Source organism: Panicum virgatum, chromosome 1K (assembly GCF_016808335.1).
Source record: "Panicum virgatum strain AP13 chromosome 1K, P.virgatum_v5, whole genome shotgun sequence".
Lineage (NCBI taxonomy): Eukaryota > Viridiplantae > Streptophyta > Magnoliopsida > Poales > Poaceae > Panicum > Panicum virgatum.
The window spans coordinates 18,224,001-18,249,134 of NC_053136.1; the positions used below are offsets into that span (position 1 = coordinate 18,224,001).

A 25,134-nucleotide genomic window follows, 5' to 3' on the forward strand; every position below is an offset into this window, starting at 1 on the left:
CAGCAAACTTCAAAAGAAGACAGCCCAGCCATGCATCTAATCAAGCAATGCTTCATTCAATTGAAATTCTTGTTCTCCATCAGGTGGTCAATTGAAACATCTTTTGGTTTTGGCCTGATCGTCCAAGTAGCTAGTCGGACGACTAATCGCGATTAGGCGACGATTAGTCGGACGATCAGACAACTGATCGACAAAAACTAGTCGTTTCACTTATCGAAGCCAGCGGAGCGATAAGGTCGACTAATCGCGATTAGTCGGACGACTGTATAACATGGGCCACATGTTAAGGTTTTAATAGTGTCTAATTTACACACTCCTCCTCTTAGGCTAGAGCACCCGATCGCTTTCAGCAAGGCTTCGTGTAGCCAGTTTCGAAGATCTGCCAAAGAGGCTATTTTTTCCTTTTTCTCTGGAAATTGCGCATGACACGTAGATCCTCTGACGTCCACGTAAGAAGAGTCAGGGGATGGTCCGAGGATTTATCCCCAAATAAATTGCTGATGACGAGCTTCCAGCACATCTCCACGTGTGATCTGTGAAGAAGCACAAAGGCAGAATCAAGTGCTCGTCGTCGTCCTGCGTACCGCGTGGTTCAGCGAGTGTCGTACGTTGTGGCCAGATGCAGACGTTTGTGATCTGTTGTCTGCTGAGGTCTTGATAGGAACTCTTGGCTCCTGTTGTAGAGAAGACGCAAGCACCCGGTCAGTCACCCGGAGCAGAAAAGGGCGACGCGGCTCAGCACCTGTAGCCCCAGCAGGCAAGCGTCACCGCTCCAGGCCTCCAAGAAAGATGAATTAGCATTATGATCTCAAAAGTACCTTCAAACAATGAACATCCAACTAAAGAAAATATGTTATTTCCGTCAAATTTGTTTATCTTTTTCTATTCTATGTTGGGACAGATCTCAGTGTTCCGGAATCCGGACATTTCTCACTTTCTAAACATGCTCATTAAAAACAAACGACTGCCATGCCATGAAATGGAACTGTGGAGGCGCTGGGATCCATTTTGCAGTGCAGTTATCGGGAAGTCATCGCAGTTAAGTCGGCAATGAAGTCTCCGCAGGTGATGGCTTCAGTGTGGCGCGCCTAGCCCTGAACTTTGTCTGAACCTTTGCGCCTCGTTGAGCCTGACAAGAAGGTGACTTAGTCTTAGCTGAAGCCATCCCCTGTTAGTTACAGGTGCAGTATGGATTCAACCATACTGCACCCCTAGCTAACAAAGTTACTAAATTGAAGGTAAACTAAGTTTGGAGCGCAGATCACCGAGCCAAGTTGCAAGCACGATGCTGATTACCACAAGGTTTCTCTCTTTTTTATAATTGTAACAATCACGAATTAAACAAGTACAGCACTCCCAAAGATTTGAGTTCGTGTTCTTGGATGTCATACAACTTCACGATCCAATGTGACAAAGTGAAAAAATCTGCTTAACTCAATCAAGCAATGAGATTACAACATGCGGATCAACGCCGACTGATCGATCCGTTTGACTTAAACTTTTTTTTTGAAACGAACTTCTAAACTTCTTTTGAAGCAATGACTTCTAAACTTATTATTTTCTTGTGTTTTTCCCTTCTCTATCTCAGCAAGGAAACCAAACAAACACAGCAAGCAGAGCGCCGAGCCGAGCTTCGCGGCCTAGCGCCTCACGCGCTTGGGCGCGGCGTCGTAGTCGTCGTCGTCCTCATCGTCGAATTCGTCGATATCCTCATCGTCAAAGTCGTCATCGAACTCCCCGTCATCAAACCCGAGGGAGCGACGTTTCGTGGCAGCAACAGGGCAAGGACGGCGGCAGTATAATAAGAAAAACCCCCCGGCTCGTTGCATCTCCTTCATTCATTCATTCCCCACCGCACCAAGGTGAGCCTGCATTTCCGAGCTCATATCCAGTCCTTCCTAGACCCAGCAGAGGTAGGACGCGACTCGCGAGGCGCATGAGCAAGCCCGTGCGATAAGAGAGCTAGGCAAGATGATGGCATCGACGAAGCTGCTGGCGGCCGAGGCCATCCGCTCATCGAGGTGGCTCTTCTGGGGCCTCTGGGCGTCGCTGCTGACGGTCTACGCTCCGCGGGGTCAAAATCTTCCCAAGATGTACTTCAACATGCACCTCCGGCCGTCCGGCGGCACGCGAGGCGGCTGGTCCCGTTCCTGGACCCGTACGTCACAATCGACATCGTCAACAACAAGAAGTCTTCTAATTTGTTGTCACCTGGCGACGGCGAGGAATCGTGCCAGTCCAGCAACAACGCCTACAAGGAAGTGGAGGCGTACCTGACCAAGGTGTGCACGCGGGACGCCCTCGCGTTCTGCGCCGAGGGCACCGTCGAGGACCGCAGCTTCACGCTCAGCCTCCGCGTGGGGCAGGAGGTGACTGACCACTTCCGAGGCGTCACCGTGTGGCGGCTACTGGAGGAGAGATGCCTCCGCCTGATGTTCCCCCAGCGGTACCGGGCGTTCATCCTGGACGAGTACCTGCCGCACGTCCGCCAAACTGGCTGTGATGATCTGCTCGTCACCGTCGACATCGTCGAAGACAAGGATTATTTGATCAATAATGAGGAGCTCAAGTGCATCAAGGCCTTTGAGGAGGTGAAGGCGTACCTGAACTCGGCGTGCTCGCGGGACTCGCTCGACCTCTACGCCGACGGCACCTTCAGGGGCGACAGCTTCTTGTTCAGCCTCCGCACGGGCGAGGAGGTGGCCGACAGCTTCCGCGGCGTCAGCTTGCGGTGGTTGTCGGGGAAAATCAACACCAACAACACACAGCGCCCTACCCGCTTCCTCCGCCTCAAGTTCCCCCAGCAGCACCGGGCGTTGGTCCTGAACGAGTACCTACCGCACGTCCGCCGAGAAGGCCGCGACATCATGATCGGCAAGCGAGGCCAGAGGCTCTACACCTACGACATGATGGGGGAGACTAGGGTAAGTTTGTTATATATTACACTCAGGTCTCACTGTCTCAGGTTCGATCGTGCTCGATCTTCCTTTTCGATGCTGCCTCAATTCCTACGTATTACTTAATTCATGCTATTAATTAAACATATGTGGCTTTCCATTTGTGCCACAAGCTAGTCCGTGGAGCCACACTGCCTTTGAGCATCCAGCCACCTTCGACACCCTCGCGATGCACCCGAACAAGAAGCGCAAGATCCAGGAAGATCTGGACAACTTCCGCGGAAACAAGCACTGTGTTCGGCTGCTGGGGAGTGTGCTGCTCAGCAGCAGCAGCAGCCAGCAGCTTCGAGCAGCAGCCTAGCAGCGCAGCAAGCAGCACAGCAGCAGCCCGGAATCAACCAGCCGAACACGGTGAAGGAGTACTACCGCCGCATCGGAAAGCCATGGAAGCGCGGCTACCTCCTGTATGGCCCACCAGGCACAGGCAAATCCACAATGATAGCCGCCATGGCCAACTACCTCAAGTATGACATCTACGACGTTGATCTTACATCACTGAAGAACAACCGCGACCTCCGCCGTCTCCTCGTCGATATAACAGGCAGGTCAATCGTCGTCATCGAGGATATAGACTGCAGCTTCGATGATGTCACCGGCCAGCGGAGCAACCAGGGGAGGCGGAGCGGATGGTTGAGGTCAGCTTAATTACTCGAACATTATAATACTTTTTTTTTATGGCGAACATTATATTACTGGTGGCTACTTACACAGTCTTGTCATCTGCTATCTATAATTGAAATGTTACAAGTAGTCAAGTATTAACACCGAGTCGTCGTTGGCGTCCCCTGACCCCATTAATGGTTGTGTATGTACCTGCCTGCAGGTACAACAACGACAACGACACATCTAAAGTGACGCTGTCGGGCCTGCTCAAATTCATCGATGGTGTCTGGTCCGCTCAAAGTGGTGAGCGGATCATAGTGTTGACGACCAACTTCCCGGAAAAGCTCGAATCGGCACTGATCCGGAGTGGGCGGATGGACATGCACATCGAGATGTCCTACTGCTGCTTCGAGGCGTTCAAGACGCTGGCCAACAACTACCTTGAGGTTGAAGCACACCCTCTGTTCCAAAGAGTCGAGGAGCTACTGCAGGTGGTGAAGATCACTCCAGCCGACGTTGCCGAGTGCCTCCTTTGTCCCCAGACTGACTCCCCCCCAGGCTCCGACCGCGGTGTGGAGACATGCATCGGGCGCCTGATCAACGAACTCGAGAAGAAGGCTGCACTCAACGAGCTCGAGGAGAAGGCTGCGGAGCCAAAGAAGCGGCGGCGGCGGCGACACTGATTGGCAGGCCGGTAGCTGTGGCTAATGGATGCCGTGACTGTTCACTCAGGAAAGGTGTTTGGCGTTCCATGAAAAGACTCGATCAAATAAGTCTAGCCGCGTACTGGGTCATATATATGTAACGTTCTCTGTAATTTTTTATTTGAAATAAATTGGCGCCCTCGAACTGGATGAATGTCATGTCATTGTTTCTCTTTCAGCGCTACAATACGCATGGCCTATGTGACCATTTATTTCCTCAGGCCAATACCATCACTTTATCAGTTAGCGGTGCGAAAAGGGTAGGACGGCTGACGGCCAACGGCAAAGTCGGGCCGCGGAACGATCTACAGGTAGATCCGGAATCTCGAGAAAGCCTCCTCCTTGGAAATAATGTTGCGAAAGTGAGCAACGCTTTGCTGATTTTTCACCAATTCGCCCCGTGTGTTGCCACTTTGCATATGCTAGTTCACGGCTTTCTGTGGCAAACAAAAAAACCGAGCTCGATTCGAACACAAAACAGATGAGTTTTGCGCACTTAGGGCATCTCCAAGAGTTCCCCATTTTAACTTGCCATCCTAATTTTTTTGGCAAAAAAAGAAAATTAGGTGTCCAACAGCTTGGCAAAGAGCTTGGCAAATTTACCAACTTGGTAAAAATCCCCCTCCCGGCGCGCATATATCCGCGCGCGGATACGACTCCGCATCGCGAAATCCGGCCCCGTCGCGACTTCGGCAAATTTACCAACTTGGTAAAAATCCCCCTCCCGGCGCGCATATATCCGCGTGCGGATACGACTCCGCATCGCGAAATCCGGCCCCGTCGCGACTTCTCCCGAGCGCGCGAAGACGTCGGCCTCTCTCCCGCGCTCACGAGGATTTTTCATCGCATGTCCTCCCCATCAGATCGATCCCGTCACTCTCCTCGCCAAGTCCGCCAGGTCAGGTTCGTTCTTCCTCCTCGATTGTGATTTTTCCTTGGCCGCTGTTTCTCCGATGGTTCGTCAACTCCGCCGCCTTGTCCCCGATCTCCTGCCACCCCTTGCCCTGCGGCGTGCCCTTGCGGCCCGCCGCCTTGTCCCCCGCCTTGGAGCTGGATCGCTTGGGGTGGCCAGAGAAGCGGCTGGAGGAGGAGTCCCTCCCGACGGAGGAGTGGGAGTGGCGCCCATTGTTAATAAATCATTGAGCGAGCCCATTGTTTCAGACTAAAGTTCAGCCTAGTTCAGACTATAGTTTAGACTAGTTCTGATCTCATTTTTTTTGCACTAGGGGGGCTCTGGTCATTGATCTTATTTTTTTGTAGACTCATTCAAATGGAAGGAGATGAATTCTTGACTGACATTCTTCTCAATCAAAATAATGGTGGTATGGAGGACGACCTCAACATTCCGATCACACAAGGCATTACTTCCGAAGGTCAACAAGCCCATGTGGAAGTGCAGCCAAGTCACAACACAAAGGGATCGAAGAGGACAAAAAATTTTGATTGGAAGGAATACGAAGTTATATGCTCTGGCTGGTTGAATGTTAGCAAAGATCCCATTAACGGTGCCAATCAATCTCGTTCCACGTTTTGGAGTAGAGTTCATGCTTTCTTTGAGGAACACAAGCAAACTGCAGCTGTGAGGACAGAGAGTTCCATTATGCATAGGTGGCTGACAATTCAGTCACAAGTGAACAAGTATTGTTGTTGCTATGATAAGATTGAGCATAGGAATCAAAGTGGACAAACTATCCAAGACAAGGTATACAATATGTGTTGAATATTTACTTTAATCAATTTCGTTTATTTGAACTGCACATTTATATATTGCCAAATTCTCTCAACAGATTTCAGAAGCATCCAAGTTGTACCAGGAATTAGACAATGACAATAAGTCATTTACTCTTATACATTGTTGGAATATATTGAAGGAGGATGACAAGTGGAAAACCAAGAGGATTGAACTTGCCGAGATTGAAAAACTATCAAACAAGAAAAAACAGAAGTCCAGACCAAGGGATACAGAAGGCACCAACAATGATGAAGATGCAGCAAAGGAAGTTGCTCCAGAAACCGAAGCAAGCAAAAGGCCACCGGGGGTAAAGAAGGCAAAAGAAGCACTTAGGCGAGGCGGTGGTGGCGACGCTTGCATGGAAGCTTTGGACAAGATGTGGTCCAAGAAGGAGGCTTTTGACAAAGAAAAGGAAAAGGCAAAAGAGGAGAGGTTCCTGGTTGCACTAGAGATAGAGAAGATGCGAGTGTCAATTGATGAAAAAAAAGCTGAAGCAGAATTGATTAAAGAGGAGAAAGAAATAATGTCAATCGACATGACTTCCCTCACCCCGCTACAGCGTCAATACTACGAGACGATGCAACAGAAGATTGTCGCTAGGCGTTTGGCAAATTAAATTTAGTTCTAATCCTGAATGTTCATATATGTTTCTGAATGATATTGACACCTGCACCTGAATGTTCATATATGTTTCTGAATGATATTGCCACCTGCACCTGAATGTTCATTGCAATGATCCTGCAAGCTGCAATGATCCTGCTAGCTGCTAGCTGCAATGAATTGCCACCTTAATTTTCATTGCAATGATCCTGCAAGCTGCAATGATCCTGCTAGCTGCTAGCTGCTAGCTGCAATGAATTGCCACCTGAATGATATTGCTGCTCCTGCTAACTGCTCGTCATTCAGTGACTGAATGATATTGCCACCTGCACCTGAATGACAAGCAAATGAAATGACCACCTGCTAGCTGCAATGATCCTGGAAGCCACCTGCTAGCTGTTGCTGATTTGGCGACCACAACAAGCAAATGAAATGACAGTGAACTAAATGACAGGACACATGTTTGACGACCAACCGAAACAAGCATACATGAGTCTAAATGACAGGACACATGTTTGATGACAAGATACATGAGTCTCATATATAAAATTTTATATACAGCTAATACAAGTCCGGATAATGGTTCCAAAGGTGCTCGATGAGGTCTTCTTTCAACTGCATATGTGTTTCCTTGTCTCTGATCCTTTTGTGTGCATCAATAAACTCATCAAGTGTACGAGTAGGCTGCCCATGATCAGGTTGCACATTGTCACCTCCGTATTCGAATCGCTCGTTAGGATCCACGACTCCTTCATCTTCAACAATCATGTTGTGCATGATCACACAAGCCCTCATGATCATTCCTAGTGTCTCAGTATCCCAAATGCGAGCTGGTCCTCGAACAATGGCGAACCTAGATTGAAGAACCCCAAAAGCTCTCTCGACATCCTTCCTCGCTGCTTCTTGCGCTGTAGCAAAATATTTCCTCTTGTTCCCCATAGGAAGACTGATGGACTTCACCAAAGTAGCCCATGAGGGGTATATACCATCTGCAAGATAATAACCCATCGTATAATCATGACCATTAACAGTATAGTTCACTTGTGGAGCTGTACCTTCCGCCAAGTTTTCAAACAAAGGAGACCGGTGAAGGACATTTATATCATTATGAGATCCATGCATTCCAAAGAAGGCATGCCATATCCAAAGGTTGTGCGAAGCAACAGCCTCCAAAATGATAGTGGGCTTTTCCACATGACCTTTGTACTGACCTTGTTTTTCATAAGGACAGTTCTTCCACGTCCAATGCATACAATCGATGGACCCTAACATTCCAGGAAAACCTCTTCGCTCACCCATTCCAAGTAAGCGTGCTGTGTCTGACTCATTGGGATATCTCAGGTATTCATCTTCAAAAATATCAACAACTGCAGCAACAAACCTACGTAGTGACTCGAGTACAATACTTTCGCCAATGCGAACGTACTCATCGGTTGCATCAGCTGGAACCCCATAAGTGATCATACGAAAAGCGGCAGTGACTTTTTGGAAGCAACTCAATCCAAGTGTATTGGCCGCATTCCTTTTTCGAACGAAGTAATCATCGTGTGCTTCTACCGCATTCATTATGCGTACGAAAAGATTCCTAGACATCTTGTACCTGAAGAAAACAAACTAAAGTTTAAGCACTCGAACAATAATTCAGCAGATAATACAAACCAAACCGAAGTGAAAGAACAACAACCTTCGACGAAAAATTTCAGGGGTGTATGTTGGATTAATCGCCAAATAATCTTGAAACATCCTTTCGTGGCCGCCTTTTCTGTCCCGATAAAGAACTCTATGGCCAAGGACAGAGCCACCATGACTTCTTTTGGCGTTGGAATAAGTATGCACAATTTGAGCAGCTGAGAATATCACGTAGTCATCGTCATCGGATGATGAATCATCCAATTCTCTTTGAACAAGGGACCTCTTCAAAGGCATGACGCACCCTGAAACAATGAGCATCAGGCCATCATGTCATAAAAAAAATTCCTAGACCCATTCATGGAATCATGGATAGTGCCGGGTCTGCTTAGTCTACAGAACGTTGATCAGGTATTTCCTATGCTGAATTTGGTTTTGTAAATCGCTGGATTATATTTTTCCTCTAGATCACACAACAAAATATGATGGCTGGCTAGAGGCAGGAGATCACGTACTCACTCTATTGCGATGCAGGTTCAGTAGCCACCGATTGCAGGGATTTCAGAGGTGTATGTCGCCGGTAGCAGGGAGACCACGCCAAGACAACACGAAGCGACGGCGGCGGCGGGAAGAAGGCCGCGATGGCGACGGCGTGAAGCAGGCCACGATGGTGCGTGAAACAGGCTAGCAACAATTCCTTGTGGGCCTTCTTTTCTCATTTTGCCAAGTCTAAAATATCAAACTATTGGAGATGTACTTTGTTTTTACTTGGCATATCTTTTGCCAAGTTGCTAAAACCCAACTTTTGCCAAGCTAATTTTAGCAAACACTTGGAGATGCTCTTACTTGGCATATCTTTTGCCAAGTTGCTAAAACCCAACTTTTACCAAGCTAATTTTAGCAAACACTTGGAGATGCTCTTAGGTTGAAGGATCACATCTTTTGCTACTCTAGGACGTGTTGTGTCGCAACGAACGGACCCGAAACACCTCGATGACTTGCCAATGATCACCCTATGATCAAGTACACTGTTTCTTCGTGTTCTCGGGCTTGTGTTAGCGGGGTGATCATCGATCCATGGGCAAAAGCCGTTTGTGGGCGGCGCCACTCAATACTACAAAAACGAATTGCAAGTACGCCTCGATTTTTTTCAGGAGCGGACCAAAATTTCACCCGTTGCTACAAATATAGTGGGGGTTACTGTAGCATCCAACCCACCTCTAAAAAGTATTTTTAGGGGTGGATCACCCCTCACCCCCTCTAAAAATAAGCGTCATTTTTAGGGGCGGTTCATGGCATCACCCGCCCCTAAAAAGAGCATTTCTAGGGGCGGTTCATGGCATGAACCGCCCCTAAAAATGGTGGCATTTGTAGGGGCGGGTCATGGCCTCACCCGTTCCTACAAATATATTTTTAGGGGCGGGTGATGGCATGACCCGCCACTACAAATGGTTCCACACAAAAAGAAATTCTAACTTTTTCGTATGATCTCAAATGAAGTCAAACTTTAGATCAAAATTATAGAGAATGACGAGATCTAAAATTTTATAGTTGATAACTTTTTCATTTAAGATCATCTAATGGTCCAAAAAATTATTATAAGTTCCCTAATAGCTATAAATATAAAGTATCTCATATAACTCAAGTCATATTTTAAGGTTTCGAGAATCTTAAAATTTATATACAATAAAATATACTTGGTATATTTTTTTGTTTCTATAGTTTACAATAACCATAGTGTAGAAGTTTCGTATTTTTTAATTTGTTTTGCTATACGTAAACAATTAAATGAATTTTTAGATAAAATAGAAAAATATTTTTAGGGGCGGGTGATGGCCATAACCCGCCCCTACAAATGCCACCATTTTTAGGGGCGGTTCATGGCATCAACCGTCCCTAGAAATGCTCTTTTTAGGGGCGGATGATGCCATGAACCGACCCTAAAAATGACGCTTATTTTTAGGGGCAGGTGAGGGGGTGGCCCGTCCCTAAAAATATTTTTCTATGGGCGGGTCGGATGCTACAGTAACTCCACTCTATTTGTAGAAATGAGTGAAATTTTGGTTCGCCTCTGGAAAAAAATTGGGGCGTTTCTATAATTCGTTTTTGTAGTAGTGCATGTAGCATCCAGTTGTTGGTGGAGCCTTCATATTATTTCTATTGTAAAGTGGAAAAGTGAAAGGGATTGAAATGAAATGGATGATCTCATTGATCGGGATGTTTATACAATAATATATATACCCACCGAATGGCCGGGTGGGTCCTTTGGACGCAGCCCTTCGGTGTGGAGGTTTCTTCTTTGTAATTATCCACTATTTACATAATGATTATCCTAATTGATCACTAACTGTCTATTTTTTTTAACACTCCCACTTGATCAGTTAGCTTCATGTAATCTCGATTGATTGTTCGATCATCATATTGAAAAACTCCTTCAAAAACCTTGTGAAAAATGTTGGAATTTAGGCTTGGCCCATTAAGTATTTCAATTATTTCAAATAAATCTCAAAGGATCATGTGGTGCAAATCTTTAATCCTACATTGCTAGTGGAAGTTGAGGAGATCATGTGGCTCTCCTATATATCTAACCTATAGGCTATACAAAAAGGATATATCAAATTGAGTTAGGGTTTTGCGTCCTCTCGTTGTTGCACTGCCACCGTAATCTTCTTCATCCCGAGCGCTGACGTGTACCGGCGAACCGGGGAGCAGGTCTCTAGAACCTTTCGCCTTTGGGATGCACCGAGAGAGGGCGAATAAGGTTTTTGGGAAGCGCTCAATGCGACAGCTCAACGATCTTCACCACGGCTCGTCCTCCATTCAAGTCTGGTGCTGCGGCGTATCGTCGCCAGCGACGTCGTCTGTTGCATTCCGTTCATACAAACGTCGTCGTCCCGTTAGCACCGTCCATCTTCCCTAAGGTCATGACTCAGTACGTATACTGTTGTTTGATCTATTTCTTAATCATATTTCTTCTGTGTCTTGCTACTAGTATGATAGGGCTATTCATGCTAGTTCTAATCATGTTCATGATTTATTTATTTTGGAATTTAATCAGACAATTGCCTAATTATTCAACAATCCAAAAATCTTATTATAGGCAATCTGTTAATTTTACTAGTTTTGTTGATGCATTGAGGCCGGACAAGTTTACCGGTGTGCACTTCAAGAGATGGCAAGTCAAGGTCTGTCTCTGGCTTACTGTGCTGCATGCATGGGAAGCGAGGATTGGTATTCTAGCAGGTGATCATTCTCCTGAGGAGAGGAGAAAGTTCACGGATGCCAACAACATCTTTGTGGGATGCGTGATAAGTATTCTGCATGATCGTCTGGTTGATGTGTACATGCACATAACAGATGCAAAAGAGTTGTGGGATGCTCTGGTTGCTAAGTATGATGCAACCGATGTGGGCAGTGAACTGTATAACATGGAGAGCTTTCATGACTTCAGGATGGTGAATAACCGTTCTGTTATAGAACAGGCTCATGAGATATAGGTTCTTGTCAAAGAGCTCGAACTCCTGAAGTGTCCTTTGCCTGACAACTTTGTGGCTGGGTGCATAATCGCCAAGTTACCTTCCTCGTGGAGGGATTTCGCCACTATTCTAAAACACAAAAGACAAGAAATATGAGTTGAAAACCTGATAGCATCTCTTGATGTTGAAGAGAAAGCTTGGGCTAAGGATGCTTCTGAGAAAGGAGGCAAGAGTAACTCTAGCGCCAACATGGTGCAGAAGAACCACCCACACAGCAAGAACAGAAAGGCAACCCACAAGCCTGTCAAGACTACTACCTTCAAGAAGAAGAAGAACACAAATGCCAAAGGTGCTTGCTTCACGTGCGGTGAAGGGGGGCACTTTGCAAGAGATTATCCTAACCGTGCAGATCGCAAGGCAAAGGCGAGTCTTGGATCATCAGGATCCATGGATGTCAACATGACTACTCTAGGCACCACTAAGGGTGGGTATAGTAGTCTATCTACTGTTCTTTCAGTATTTCAATCCACGAGTTGGTGGTTTGATACAGGTGCTAATGTTTATGTGTGTGCTGACATCTCTTTGTTTTCTTCTTATCAGGACATTCAAGGGTCAAGTGTGTTGATGGGGAATGGGTCACATGCTTCTGTTTGTGGTGTTGGTACAATAGATTTGAAGTTTACTTCGAGAAAGATCGTGCAGCTCAAGAACGTGCAGCATGTCCCAACTATCAACAAGAATCTAGTGAGAGGTTCCCTTCTTTGCAAGGACGGGTTTAAGGTGGTGTTAGGGTCCAATAAATTAGTGGTGTTGAAACATGGACAATTCATTGGTAAAGGTTATGATTGCGGAGGCTTGTTCCGCCTTTCCCTTGCAGATTTTTGTAATAAGTTCGTGAACCATATTTGTGGTGCTGTTAATGACAATGTGAGTGTTTGGCACTCTCCTTTATGCCACATTAATTTTGGCTTGATGTCTCGATTGTCCAGTATGTGTTTAATTCCGAATTTCACCATTGACAAAGGTTCAAAGTGCCATAGTTGTGTGCAATCGAAGCAGCCTCGAAAGCCTCACAAGGCAGCCGAGGAAAGAAACTTCACACCTCTCGATCTCATACATTCTGATCTGTGCAAGATGAAAGGTGGAAAGAGATATTTCATGACGTTGATTTATGACTCATCTAGATTTTGCTATGTTTATTTGTTGCAAACTAAAGAGGGAGCGCTAGACTACTTCAAGATCTATAAGACCGACATTGAAAATCAACTAGGGAGAAAAATCAAATGTTTAAGGTAAGATTATGGTGGTGAATATTTTCCCAAAATTTTGATGAACTCTGTGAGGAACATAGTATTATTCATGAGAGGACGCCTCCATACACACCCGAGTCAAACGGGGTTGCTGAGAGAAAGTGATGAGGGCATGACACCTTCGGATACGACCATTGATTATAAGGTGAGCTCGGTCCAAATAAATTTATCATGTGGATTTGAGAATAAATTACTACCTAATAATTTAATTATTATTAGAAACCATGGAGATGAGGAGGAGGACGTTGGGGAGGAGTTTGGAGGCGTGGTGGACCAGCAAGGGCAGCCAAGTGGAGTTGGAGGCCCAATCCAAGTCGAGTTCGAGTCTGCTTCAGAGTCCAGGAGCAGCCCGCACAAAAATCAACACCCAGGCCGCATACGGAGTCCATTTTGGATGCTCCTTGTATGGATGGAAAGATAATTTCAAGGAGATTCCAATGGAACTAGTGTGAGGCCCAAATTCATTCGAAGTCGATGGGAATCGCCGAAATAATATGACGTCCAGAATCTGTCAGAGCGCTGCGCCGCCGTCTTTTGGGCTGTTGGCCCGTGTACCATGTTGGCCCAACTGGTGGACTCCCCCTTGGCCTCCACCAGAAACCCTAGGACCTCCCTTAGGATATAAACTCAGTAGCCGCCGCCTTTTAGACGAGGGTTTTGTTTAGTCTTGAGTTTTCCTTTGAGGAACAGACATTGCATCGTTGTATCTGTGGCGACAAGTCTTTATACATTGATCCAGGGCCCCGTTCTTGATCTCCTCCACTGTGCTGATTAGTCCTTTGGAATCGAGTTCTTGAACCCCACTTTGATTTTCGCTTCATACACATCTGCAATTTCAGATTGCGTGTTTATCCTTTCTTGCTTGTGTTCTTCGATTCGCTTGCAGGAAAAGCCTTCTCGGTGAGGTTAATCAAGTTGTGCTTGGTTGATAACCAGCAGAGCGGTGGTGTAATGGTTGCAAGCTTCGAATTCGTGTCTGATTAGAAGTCGGATCGCCAACGTCATGTACTCCATCAATCGAATCTACCCTACCTCTCGGAAGATCGGGCCTACTCCACATCAAGTGGTATCAGGATTCCAGGTTGTCCGTGAGGTATTATCGTGCCCCCCCTTTAGATTCATTTTTGTTCATCACCCATAGTGCACAAAAAGCCCTAAAAATTTGTTTTCACTGTCCTATAACCCTCTTGTGCCCCACAATTTTTTAGTTCAGTTTGCTTTGCTGAATTTTAGTCCCTTGTGTCGTTGTGTTCGTCGTGTCTAGATCTTGTTCATGGTCTTTAGTGTCAACTCTGGTTTTTAGTTCGCTCGTGCATGTGATTGTTGCACACCAGATTTGATTGCTTTAGTTCTGAAAAAAAAAAGAAAAATGCAAAGAGGTGCTAAAAAAAAGAAATTAGAAAGCCGCACCAACAAGAAAAAAAACAAAGAAAGAAAAGGAAGCAAAGAAAAAAAATCAGAAGTGCTTGCATCCTTTTGTGGTCTTGTGGTGAGTTGTATTGTTGTTTGCTTGAACTAGGTCTAGGACGGGTTTAGGCCGGCGACATAGACAATCTTGGGACTACTTTTCAGTTTTGTAATTCTGAATTGAAATTTTGATATTCCTTGCTACCATATTGTGCCTATCCAAAGCTCCACAAGTACTTCTGTCAGCACAGGTTCATCTTGCAACTGTTACACCCAAGCTTGACAACTGATTGTGCTGCCTGTTTGGCTTTGGTAAGAACACTTGCAAGACGGCGGTAAGCCGCTTGAGATATTGCATTCCACTTTCACCACCACCAAGTAGTTGCTAGTTGATAGAGATAATACTTTTGTGTTATCTTTCGCTGTCTTCTAACAATGACAGGTTCTTCATATCCACCAACGTATGATGGTGTGGGTGCTGATGCGTACTTGGAGTGGGAAATTATCATAGATAATATATTTGCCACTCGCTTTATGTGCCCAAGGAAGAAGGTAAAAAATGCATCTAATGTTTTACGACACTCAGCTTTAGTTTGGTGGGATTCTTTAGATTCTTTAGATAAACCTCAAACTTGGAATGATATGAAACTTCTTATGCGAGAAACCTTTGATAATGCACCTCCTGCTTTAAATTCATATAACGAGGTGCATAACTTTGAGGATCAGTCCATTGTTGTATCTCTTGCACCACCTAACCTTTTGCAGGATTCTGAACAAAAGCAAGAGGACAAGAATGACATGGACAAAAATGAGGAGCTCACATCCTCATGTGAAAATTCAGAGCCATCACATCACAATGCACCTATTACTCTTGCTGAAATTGAGAGCTAAGGTAATGCTCATGGTGCTGCACTCATGGATGGTGAGGCTTCTTTTGATGTACTGAATTCTTCCACCAATCATGCTATGACAGAGCAACTATTAGCGGGACGAACTCTTGATTTATCTTCGTTACAAGATGATTTGCTTCATATTCCCTGTGATAAAGATGACTTACCTGGTCATGAACATGAGAGCGCTAAACCACACGCTTTTGCTGAATTTACAAACGTGATTCATGTTGCTAGTGATACAGATCAGATGAAATTGTTGTCTTATTTACATACCTTGGGTTACATTAAATTTGATGTTTTGTGTAATCTAAGTAATTTAAAGGAGAAACTCTTTATGTGTGATGATTTGCCATGGTTGTCAAGACATACATATCATGTTATTGGCAAATATAACAACAAAGAACAATATTTGATACATCGGGTTTACATTTGTGCAAATCTGAATTATTCTTTTGTTGTTCAATATTGTAATCAACTAAGTGGATCCGACACTATTGATATTCATATGCCATCTATTCCTATGCTGCCTTTTGTTAGTACTAATCTTTTGCAGGATAGTATTGACATAGCTCATGTGGATTCGGATCAAGGAGCCTATTGGATCAGTTTCGAGTACAATCGGCGCCGAGGACGGCTTTTCTTTCAAGAAGGGGAGGATGATGAGGGCATGACACCTTCGGATACGACCATTGATTATAAGGTGAGCTCGTTCCAAATAAATTTGTCATGTGGATTTGAGAATAAATTACTACCTAATAATTTAATTATTATTATAAACCATGGAGATGATGATGAGGACGTTGGGGATGAGTTTGGAGGCGTGCTGGACTAGCAATTGCAGCCAAGTGGAGTTGGAGGCCCAATCCAAGTCGAGTTCGAGTCTGCTTCGGAGTCCAGGAGCAGCCCGCACCAAAATCAACGCCCAGGCCGCATACGGAGTCCGTTTTGGATGTTCTTTATATGGATGGAAAGATAATTTCAAGTATCTTCCAGTGAAACTGGTATGAGGACCAAATTCATTCGGAGTCGACGGGAATCGCCGAAACAATATGACATCCAGAATCTGTTAGGGCGTTGTGCCGCCGTCTTTTGGGCTGTTGGCCCGTGTACCATGTTGGCCCAATTGGTGGACGCCCCCTTGGCCTCCACCAGCAACACTAGGACCTCCCTTAGGATATAAACTCAGTAGCCGCCACCTTTTAGATGAGGGTTTTGTTTAGTTTTGAGTTTTCCTTTGAGGAACAGACATTGCATCGTTGTATCTGTGGCGATAAGTCCTTATACATTGATCCAGGGCCCCCGTTCTTGATCTCATCCACTGTGTCGATTACTCCTTTGGAATCGAGTTCTTGAACTCCACTTTGATTTTTGCTTCATACACATCTGCAATTTCAGATTGCGTGTTTATCCTTTCTTGCTTGTGTTCTTCGATTCGCTTGCAGGAAAAGCCTTCTCGGCGAGGTCAATCAAGTTGTGCTTGGTTGATAACCAGCAGAGCGGTGGTGTAACGGTTGCAGGCTTCAAATTCGTGTCTGATTAGAAGTCGGATCGCCAATGTCACATACTCCATCAATCGAATCTACCCCACCTCTCGGAAGATCGGGCCTACTCCTCATCAGAAAGAACCGCACATTGACTGATTTGGTTAACGCCATGTTAGACACTGCTGGTTTATCTAAAGCATGGTGGGGGGAGGCTTTATTGACTGCGAGTCATTTCCCGAATAGAATTCCAAACAGAAATAAAGAACAGACTCCATATGAGATATGGATGGAGTGAAAAAACATCGCTTTCTTACTTGCGCACATGGGGATGCTTGGCGAAGGTCAATATCCCAATCAACAAGAAGCGCAAGTTGGGACCTAAAATAGTGGATTGTGTCTTTCTAGGATATGCTCAGAGGAGTTTTGCTTAAAGATTTTTAGTAATTAAATTTGAGGTACCTGATATGCATGTTGATAGTATTATGGAATCTCGTAATGCAACATTTTTTGAGAATATATTTTCTAGAAAAAATATGCATAGCATCTCTAGATTTTCTTTTGAGATAACTCCTGAACCAGTTGCTGCTGTTACTACTGAGACTTCTGAACAACCGGTTGAGCGTAAGGAAATCATTGAGAAGGATGACAATGAAGCTCCTCGAAGGAGCAAGAGACAAAGGGTTGCAAAATCCTTTGGTGATGACTTCACTGTGTACCTTATGGATGACACACCCACTACTATTGCTGAGACATATGCATCTCCAGATGCAGATGATTGGAAAGAAGCTGTCGAAAGTGAGATGGACTCAATTCTATCCTGGGAACTCACTGAGCAACCCTATGGTTGCAAACCTATGAGTTGTAAATGAGTGTTCAAGAAAAAGTTTAGGCCTGATAATACTATTGAGAAGTACAAGGCTCGGCTTGTGGCCAAAGGTTACACACAAAAAGAAGGCAGAGACTTCTTTGGCACGTACTCACCAGTTTCTAGACTGACTACTATTCAAGCACTTCTTTCCCTGGCCACCTCATATGGTCTTATCGTTCATCATATGGATGTAAAGACAGCTTTCCTAAATGGAGAGTTGGATGATGAGATCTATATGGATCGGCCTGATGGGTTTGTACTGAAGGGTCAAGGAAACAAGGTGTGCAAATTATTGAAGTCTTTGTATGGCCTGAAACAAGCGTCTAAGCAATGACATGAGAAGTTTGATAGAACTTTAACTTTTGCGGGCTTTGTCATAAATGAGGCTAATAGATGTGTGTACTATCTCTATGGTGGGGGGCAGGAGTCATATTGTGCTTGTATGTGGATGACATACTAATTTTTGGCACAAATATTGGTGCGATCAATGAGGTCAAGTCTTTTCTATCAAAGAGTTTTGATATGAAAGATCTGGGAGAAGCTGATGTGATTCTGAACATCAAGCTGATTAAGGGTGAGAATGGAATTCACTGCTAGAAAATATAACATTTATACCGGTCAGCAACCCCCGTTTAGTACCGAGCGGCTGACCGGTACTGCTTAGTCGGTACTAAATGGCGTGCCATTTAGTACCGGTCAAAACGCCCGGTACTAAAGTGACCGTTTAGTACCGGTCCGTGTTACCGACCGGTACTAAACGGTTTTGCATCCAAAAATTAAAGGAAAAAAGGGATGAGCGGCTAGGAGGCCCCGCACACGCGCATCGTCGCAAGTCACAAGTCACGCGAATTTCACGCATAATATGCGCATGCGCGGTCCGTGGGAATCGAACTCACGACCTCCAGCCTCGCCCGAGGCTTCCTTACCATCCCACCTATACATCACTCGTGACTGGATGGGAGATGCATTCCTTTTGAAGTAACCCCTAGAGGACCATTTAGTACCGGGCCAATCCACTGGCCGGTACTAAATATCGCATTTTAGTACCGGCCGGTGTTACCGGCCAGTACTAAATGGATGCGCCATTTTAGTACCGGTCGGTGTTACCGACCGGTACTAAAATGCGACATTTAGTACCGGACGGTGGCTTGGTCCGGTACTAAATTGGCTCTAAGGGCTTTCAAATTTGGACCCGGTATTAAAATGGCATCGGGGCAAGTTTAGTACCGGCCCAAGTATGATTGGTACAAACAGCCAGGAATGAATGAGCCTTTTTCTAGTAGTGATTACTCTTTCGCAGTCTCATTATGTGGAGAAGATATTGGGTCGCTTTGGCTATGTAGATAGCAAGCCTTCTCCAACTCCTTATGATCCCAGTGTGATACTCCGAAAGAACAAGAAGATTGCGAAAGATCAGCTGAGATACTCCCAGATAATTGGTTCACTCATGTACTTAGCTAGCGCAACGAGACCCGATATATCTTTTCCTGTGAGCAAATTGAGCAGGGTCATGTCCAACCTGGGTACTGATCATTGGCATGCACTTAAAAGGGTTATGCGCTATCTAGTTGGTACTATGAGTTATGGAATTCACTATTCCGGGCACCCTGCAGTGCTTGAGGGATATAGTGATTCAAACTGTATATCTGATACTGATGAGCTTTATGCCACGATTGGGTATGTGTTTACCCTTAGAGGTGGTGCGATATCATGGAGGTCTTACAAACAGACCATTTTGACGAGGTCAACCATGGAAGTAAAACTTACTGCTTTGGATAACGCCACTATTGAGGCTGAATGGCTGTGTGAGCTCTTGATGGACTTTGCCTGTGGTTGAGAAACCAGTGCTGGCTATCCTTATGAACTGTGACAATAAAATGGTGATAGTCAAAGTGAACAATGCTAAGGATAATATAAAGTCATCAAAACATGTTAAAAGACGACTGAAGTCTGTCAGGAAGATGAGAAACTCCGGGGTGATAAGTGTGACTTATATTCAAACAGACAAAAACCTGGCAGATCTCTTTACAAAAGGGCTATCACGGAATGTGATAGAAAGTGCATCGAGGGATATGGGTTTGAGACCCATATAGTTGCCATAGTAGTAACCCAACCTATGTGATCGGAGATCCCGTGAATTAGGACTTGGGAAGAACAAGCTATCGGTTAACTGAGGAGAGTAACTTTCTTTTAAACCCTCTCTTAGTGAAGATGCAATACTCTCTGATGTTGTATGGTAGGTTGGCTATGTGCCTTAATGTGTTTCTGTTGGCTTAGTTAAGCAAAGATGCTGTCCTACAGAGCATTCTTGAAAGAAGCACACCTATATGAGCCCGATTGTTCAACATCGCAGTCTATGAGACTTGGGTAATCTCTAGCAAGTTCATAAAGAGACCAGGGAGTATGACGTATATGCTCCACCCGCAGAGTAGGCTACTGGCAGCCTTGTACTGGTTATGTCTTTGAGTGAAATTTGTTCGCACCAAACTTACAATTCAAGGCATAATCCATTGTTCAAGTTGTGGATAAGTGTAGCTTGAAGCTCTAGATGAGAGTTCAACTTAACAGTCCTCACCGAAATGCTGGTATATCAAACGGTAGTGAGAAACAAGCAAATCTCTAAATGGGCATTTGAGATCTGGTGGGTGATTGTTGGAATTTTGGCTTTGCATATTAAGTATTTCAATTATTCCAAATAAATCTCAAAGGCCCATGTGATGCAAACCTTTAATCCCTTATTGCTAGTGGAAGTTGAGGAGACCATTTGGCTCTCCTATATATCTAACTCATAGGCTGCACCAAAGAATATATCAACTAGAGTTAGGGTTTTGCCTCCTCTCGTTGTTGCATTGCCACCGTAGTCTTCTCCATCCCAAGTGCCGGCGTGCACCGGCGAACGGGAGAGCAGTTCTTTGTTGGTACTTTGTAATGTCACGAATAAAATCTGCAAGCGCACAGATACCGCTGTAGCTTTCACCTAGGAGTATTCCGGGGTATCGTATCCACTAAGAAACATGAGTACGCTATCTACGGGTTTAGACTCATCCAAGGACACACACACTGGTGCAGAAGGGATAGGACAGAGAGGACTTCCTAAGATTTAGAATCTATGTTTAGAGGAAGAGATACTTCACCGTTATACTTCGAGCAATATGTTTCGACCAGCTTAAACAAGCCGATAGCTCCAATAATAATGCTCTATCCAATATCCAAACGTGGAGGATTACTAGGGCTCAAACAGGGCTGTCACCACCTGCTGGCTACCTCTACAAACCGTGGGACTACCAGACAACTGAGTGGTATAGTCTAGCATAGACACCACATCTACGCTATTCCCTACTAATCCTAGCCCTATCCAAGACTACCCTTTTCTATCCGGGGTCTTAAGCTAGGATCAAATGCTACTCTAAGCATACACTCAACATATATAAGGGAGAAATAATAACTTGCAACGAAACTCTAATTTTAAATAAGAAAGACTCGAACACTTACAACTGAATAAGCATCCGTCGAGGTACAAGCGGAGAAGAGTGACGACAAGCCCGGCACTTTCCCCGACTCCTCACTCTCCTTCTAGTCTTTCTACATCTCCTAGGCTACGTAAAGCATCTAGGATGAAGACCTCTAAGCTCCAAAGGGAAGAGAGGTGAGTTGTGTTGGGTGTCGTGTGTCTCATTTCTTCAACCCCCCCTCTATATTCATTGGAGGGAGCCACGGCCGAGGGGAGCATCTTCTGCAACTAATCCTCCAAGAACCGACCTCTACATCCAATCAGGAGCTGCCACGTCGAAGGTTTGAGTCAGTAGGGCCCACGGGCTGGTCAGCCAGACGCCCAGTGGGCCCAACCGACCTCGGCCTTCTTCGGTTGGGTTGAGCTCTGGGCCCACTTGTCATTGCCACATGGATTGGCTTCTGGTCTGTCAGTTTCTTGCTCTTGGGGGCCCTCTAATCCATACTTTGACACGTGTCACATCCTGATTTGCTGGAACATCGTGTCTTGGATCATGCCACACCATTATACTGCAAAATTAGCTTAAAATCACCTGCACACATTCTAGAACATCATCTGTGGAATTCGTTAGTAAGTAAGTCTATCCTAGTATTTATTCCACTTTATGGTTCAATTTTGTGCAGGAGTTGACGGTCCGAATAGGTCGTTAGTGACCGTCAACAGTCTTCGGAACCTTTTTCCTTTGGGATCCTGCACCGGGTGAGGGCGAATAAGGTTTTTGGGAAGCGCTCGACGCGACTGCTCAACGATCTTCGCCATGGCTCGTCCTCCGTCCAAGTCTGGTGCTACAGCGTATCGTCACCTGCGACATCATCTGCTGCATTCCGTTCGTACGACCGTCATCGTTCCGTCAGCGCCGTTCGTCTTCGCTAAGTCCAAGACTCCGTACGTATATTGTTGTTTGATTTGTTTCTTAATCATGTTTCTACTGCGTCTTGCTACTAGTATCATAGGGTTGTTCATGCTAGTTATAATCATGTTCATAATTTATTTATTTTAAAATTTAATCAGACAATTGCCTAATTATTCAACAGAAAAAAGTTAGGAGATGTATACATATGTCATAGAAAAAACTCTTTCAAATCCGTTTTGAAAAAATAGAAAAAAAAATTGTTGATATGACATGTATAATTTCTTGATAGCTTATTGCCTCATTAAAAATCTATGTATGAGAAAACTTTGATAGAAAAAACTTTTTTATGAAAAATAGGAAAAAAACTCATTAGGAAAAGAGTGTAATTTTATAATTAGAAGATTATAAACATATTATATCAAGCGTTTACTCCCCTTAATACTTGCATATCTTTTAGTCGGCTCATACCAATTTTGTCGTTTAATAATCCCTGCCACGTTGTATAATCTCCTGGCCGCCAAAGCTAAACAACGAACAATTTTACGAACAAAAATTAAATGCAGGCGTCTCTACACATAAGCACGATTGTAAAAGTATTAGTCAGGGCAAGTCATCAGCAACGTAACCCTCAACTGCTCAATATTGTTGCCAGCAATAATACTATTTGCTCAACATCTTCCGACGATGCAACTTCTTCTGAAAAATAAACAACAACATATTTGTTAGTTCTTTTGGGATAGATTAAAAAAAGCAGTTTAAACAGGAACATATAGATACATGATGACGGACACATGTTGTAGAAAATACAATTATCTGTGAAAAGATGTGTCATGATAAAGAAGCTTTGCTTTCCCACGCATTACTTTATTTCACTTCAGGGAGTAAGTTAAGCAGATGTTTCAAAGGACCTCTAGAAATTGTGGAAGCACCCCCTTCACGTTTTTGGTCATGTGCAGCCAACCTAACTTCGGATCAAACATTTCTGCATTATTGACTCTCAGAACCAGCTGTTGTTAGCTGAGTCATAACCGCATGAGCGAACAAGCTAGCTACTACTGCGAAAATCAATGGTCCATACAGCAGCTGGAGTCACTACGGGAGGCCGGCAGCTTGCCGTGTGCCAAAGGCACACGGCAAAGGGTAAAAAACTCACGGCAAAAGGTTTGCCGTGTGCTACACACGGCAAACAACACACGGCAAATAGACGTCGGCAAAGAGTTTGCCGTGTGGTTTGTAGCACTCGGCAAACAAATTTTGAAGGACTAAAAAAACAGCCGCGTGTGGCGCCGCCGCCGCCGACACCATTGTCCGGCATCGCCACTCGGAGGAGCCGTAGCGGCCGCCGTCGTGGTCCCTGCCGGCGCCGCTTGGAGGAGCCGCCGCCACCGCCGCGCTGTTGGTCCCCACCACCGCCATCGTGGTCCCGGCCATCGCCGCTGCACGAGGGGGGTAGGCGCCTCCTGGTCCGCGGCGGCGCCAGAGGGGAGGGACGGCCCTCGCTGGTGGTCCCTGTTGGCCGGGAGCGCCGGTCGGGGCGAGTCATAGCAGGGGTACCTCTGCTCCTCCGCCGTGCGAGTGCCTCGCCGCCGGGAGAAGGAGGGGCCCACCCCGCCGCGCGCGCCTCTCGCCGCCGCAACCCGCCCGCGAGCCTCGCCGCCGGGAGAAGGAGGGGTCCGTCCCGCCGCGCCCGCCTCTCGCCGCCGCAGCCTGCCCGCGAGCCTCGCCGCAGGGAGCAAGTGGGGCGCACACCTCTCGCCGCCGCAGCCCGCCCGCGAGCCTCGCCGTCGGGAGCAGGAGGGACGCGCATCTCTCGCCGCCGCAGCCCGCCCGCGAGCCTCCCGCCGGGAGCTGGAGGGGCGCGCGCCTCTCGCCGCCACAGCCCGCCCGCGAGCTTCGCCGCCGGGAGAAGGAGGGGGCCACCCCGCCGCGCGCGCTTCTCGCCGCCGTAGCCCGCACGCGCGTGCCTTGCCGCCTCGGCCAGCCTCGCCGCCACGCGCTGACTGCCGCCGAGATCTGGAGGGAGCAGGGGAGGCGGAGAAGAAAAGGTAGCAGTAGGAGAGAGAGAGACGGAGGGAGAGAGAGAGCGCGTGAGGGCCAATGGAAGAGCCCCATTTCAAGGGACCGATCGATGACATGGCAACTTTGCCGAGTGCCCACAAATACACTTGGCAAAGATGACATAATTTTTATTTTTCCTTCTTTTTTTATCATGTGTTCTTCTAAATTCATGTCAAATACAAAAGTTAATAACTACAAAGTTTTAGATTCCATCGAGCTGTATGACTTTGGTATAAACTTTTTGAAATTTTAATTAGTATAAACTTTGGTATAAACTTATTTAAAATGTATTTAATTAGTTAAATATAGCAAATAAATACAAAAATATACCAAATTTTAATATGGAGTACCACATGTTGTATGTGAAGAGTGGAAAAACTTTCGAAGTCGAACTCAAATTCAACCGTCACTTTTACTCCAAACCTAACTGCATCCTTCTCAAATCTTTGAATCTTCTCCGGAGATGTTTCTATTTGTAAGTATCGTACGTGAAATATTACGAAACCTACTCAATTTTTTACCACTGCCTCCACATATGATATAACGAGGTATTGACAAATCTCATAATTTTCAGACTTCATTTGCTTTTTTTAGAATTTTAAAATCATTCGAACACACGTTCGTGGCCGTGTTTACTAGACAAGATGTTGAAATTGTTTTTTTCATTTCACATGTAAAACCTCAAATTGGGCTAAATAATATGAATATCATTTTTTCACTAATTTTATTTTATTATTTGAATCATTTGCAGTTCAAATATGACTTGATTCAAAAAATTGCTTGAAATGCAATTAATTAGTTATATATAGCAAAAAAAATTAAAAATGTACCCAATTTTAACTTGGGGTACTACATGTTGTATGTGGTGGTTAGAAAAAGTTTCGAGGTGAGAAGAGAAAAAAAATTATAACTTTGCTGTGTGTCGAAAATAACACACGGCAAACTATTGACTTTGCCGTGTGCAAAAAAAAACACACGGCAAAGTCTTTGCCGTGTGTCACCCCACGGCAAAGTATGGATTTTACCGTGTGTATTTTTTTGCCGTGCGT

At 45.3% G+C, this 25,134-nt stretch overlaps 2 protein-coding genes and 2 pseudogenes across 2 annotated transcripts; 3 read left to right on the forward strand and 1 right to left on the reverse strand.

The window, feature by feature from the left end:
• Nucleotides 1-25,134, forward strand: part of LOC120698165 — a 73,638-nt pseudogene that overhangs the window by 39,759 nt on the left and 8,745 nt on the right.
• LOC120698206 lies at nt 1,821-4,423 on the forward strand (annotated as a pseudogene).
• On the forward strand, nt 4,982-6,699 carry LOC120698198 (glutathione S-transferase T3-like). Its single transcript, XM_039981729.1, has 3 exons — nt 4,982-5,162; nt 5,525-5,966; nt 6,052-6,699. The coding sequence occupies exons 2-3, from the start codon at nt 5,535-5,537 to the stop codon at nt 6,610-6,612; spliced, it is 993 nt and encodes a 330-aa protein (XP_039837663.1). The 5' UTR covers nt 4,982-5,162; nt 5,525-5,534; the 3' UTR covers nt 6,613-6,699.
• LOC120698174 lies at nt 7,076-8,192 on the reverse strand. Its single transcript, XM_039981708.1, has one exon. It carries the CDS (start codon nt 8,187-8,189, stop codon nt 7,158-7,160), a length of 1,032 nt encoding a protein of 343 aa, XP_039837642.1. The 5' UTR covers nt 8,190-8,192; the 3' UTR covers nt 7,076-7,157.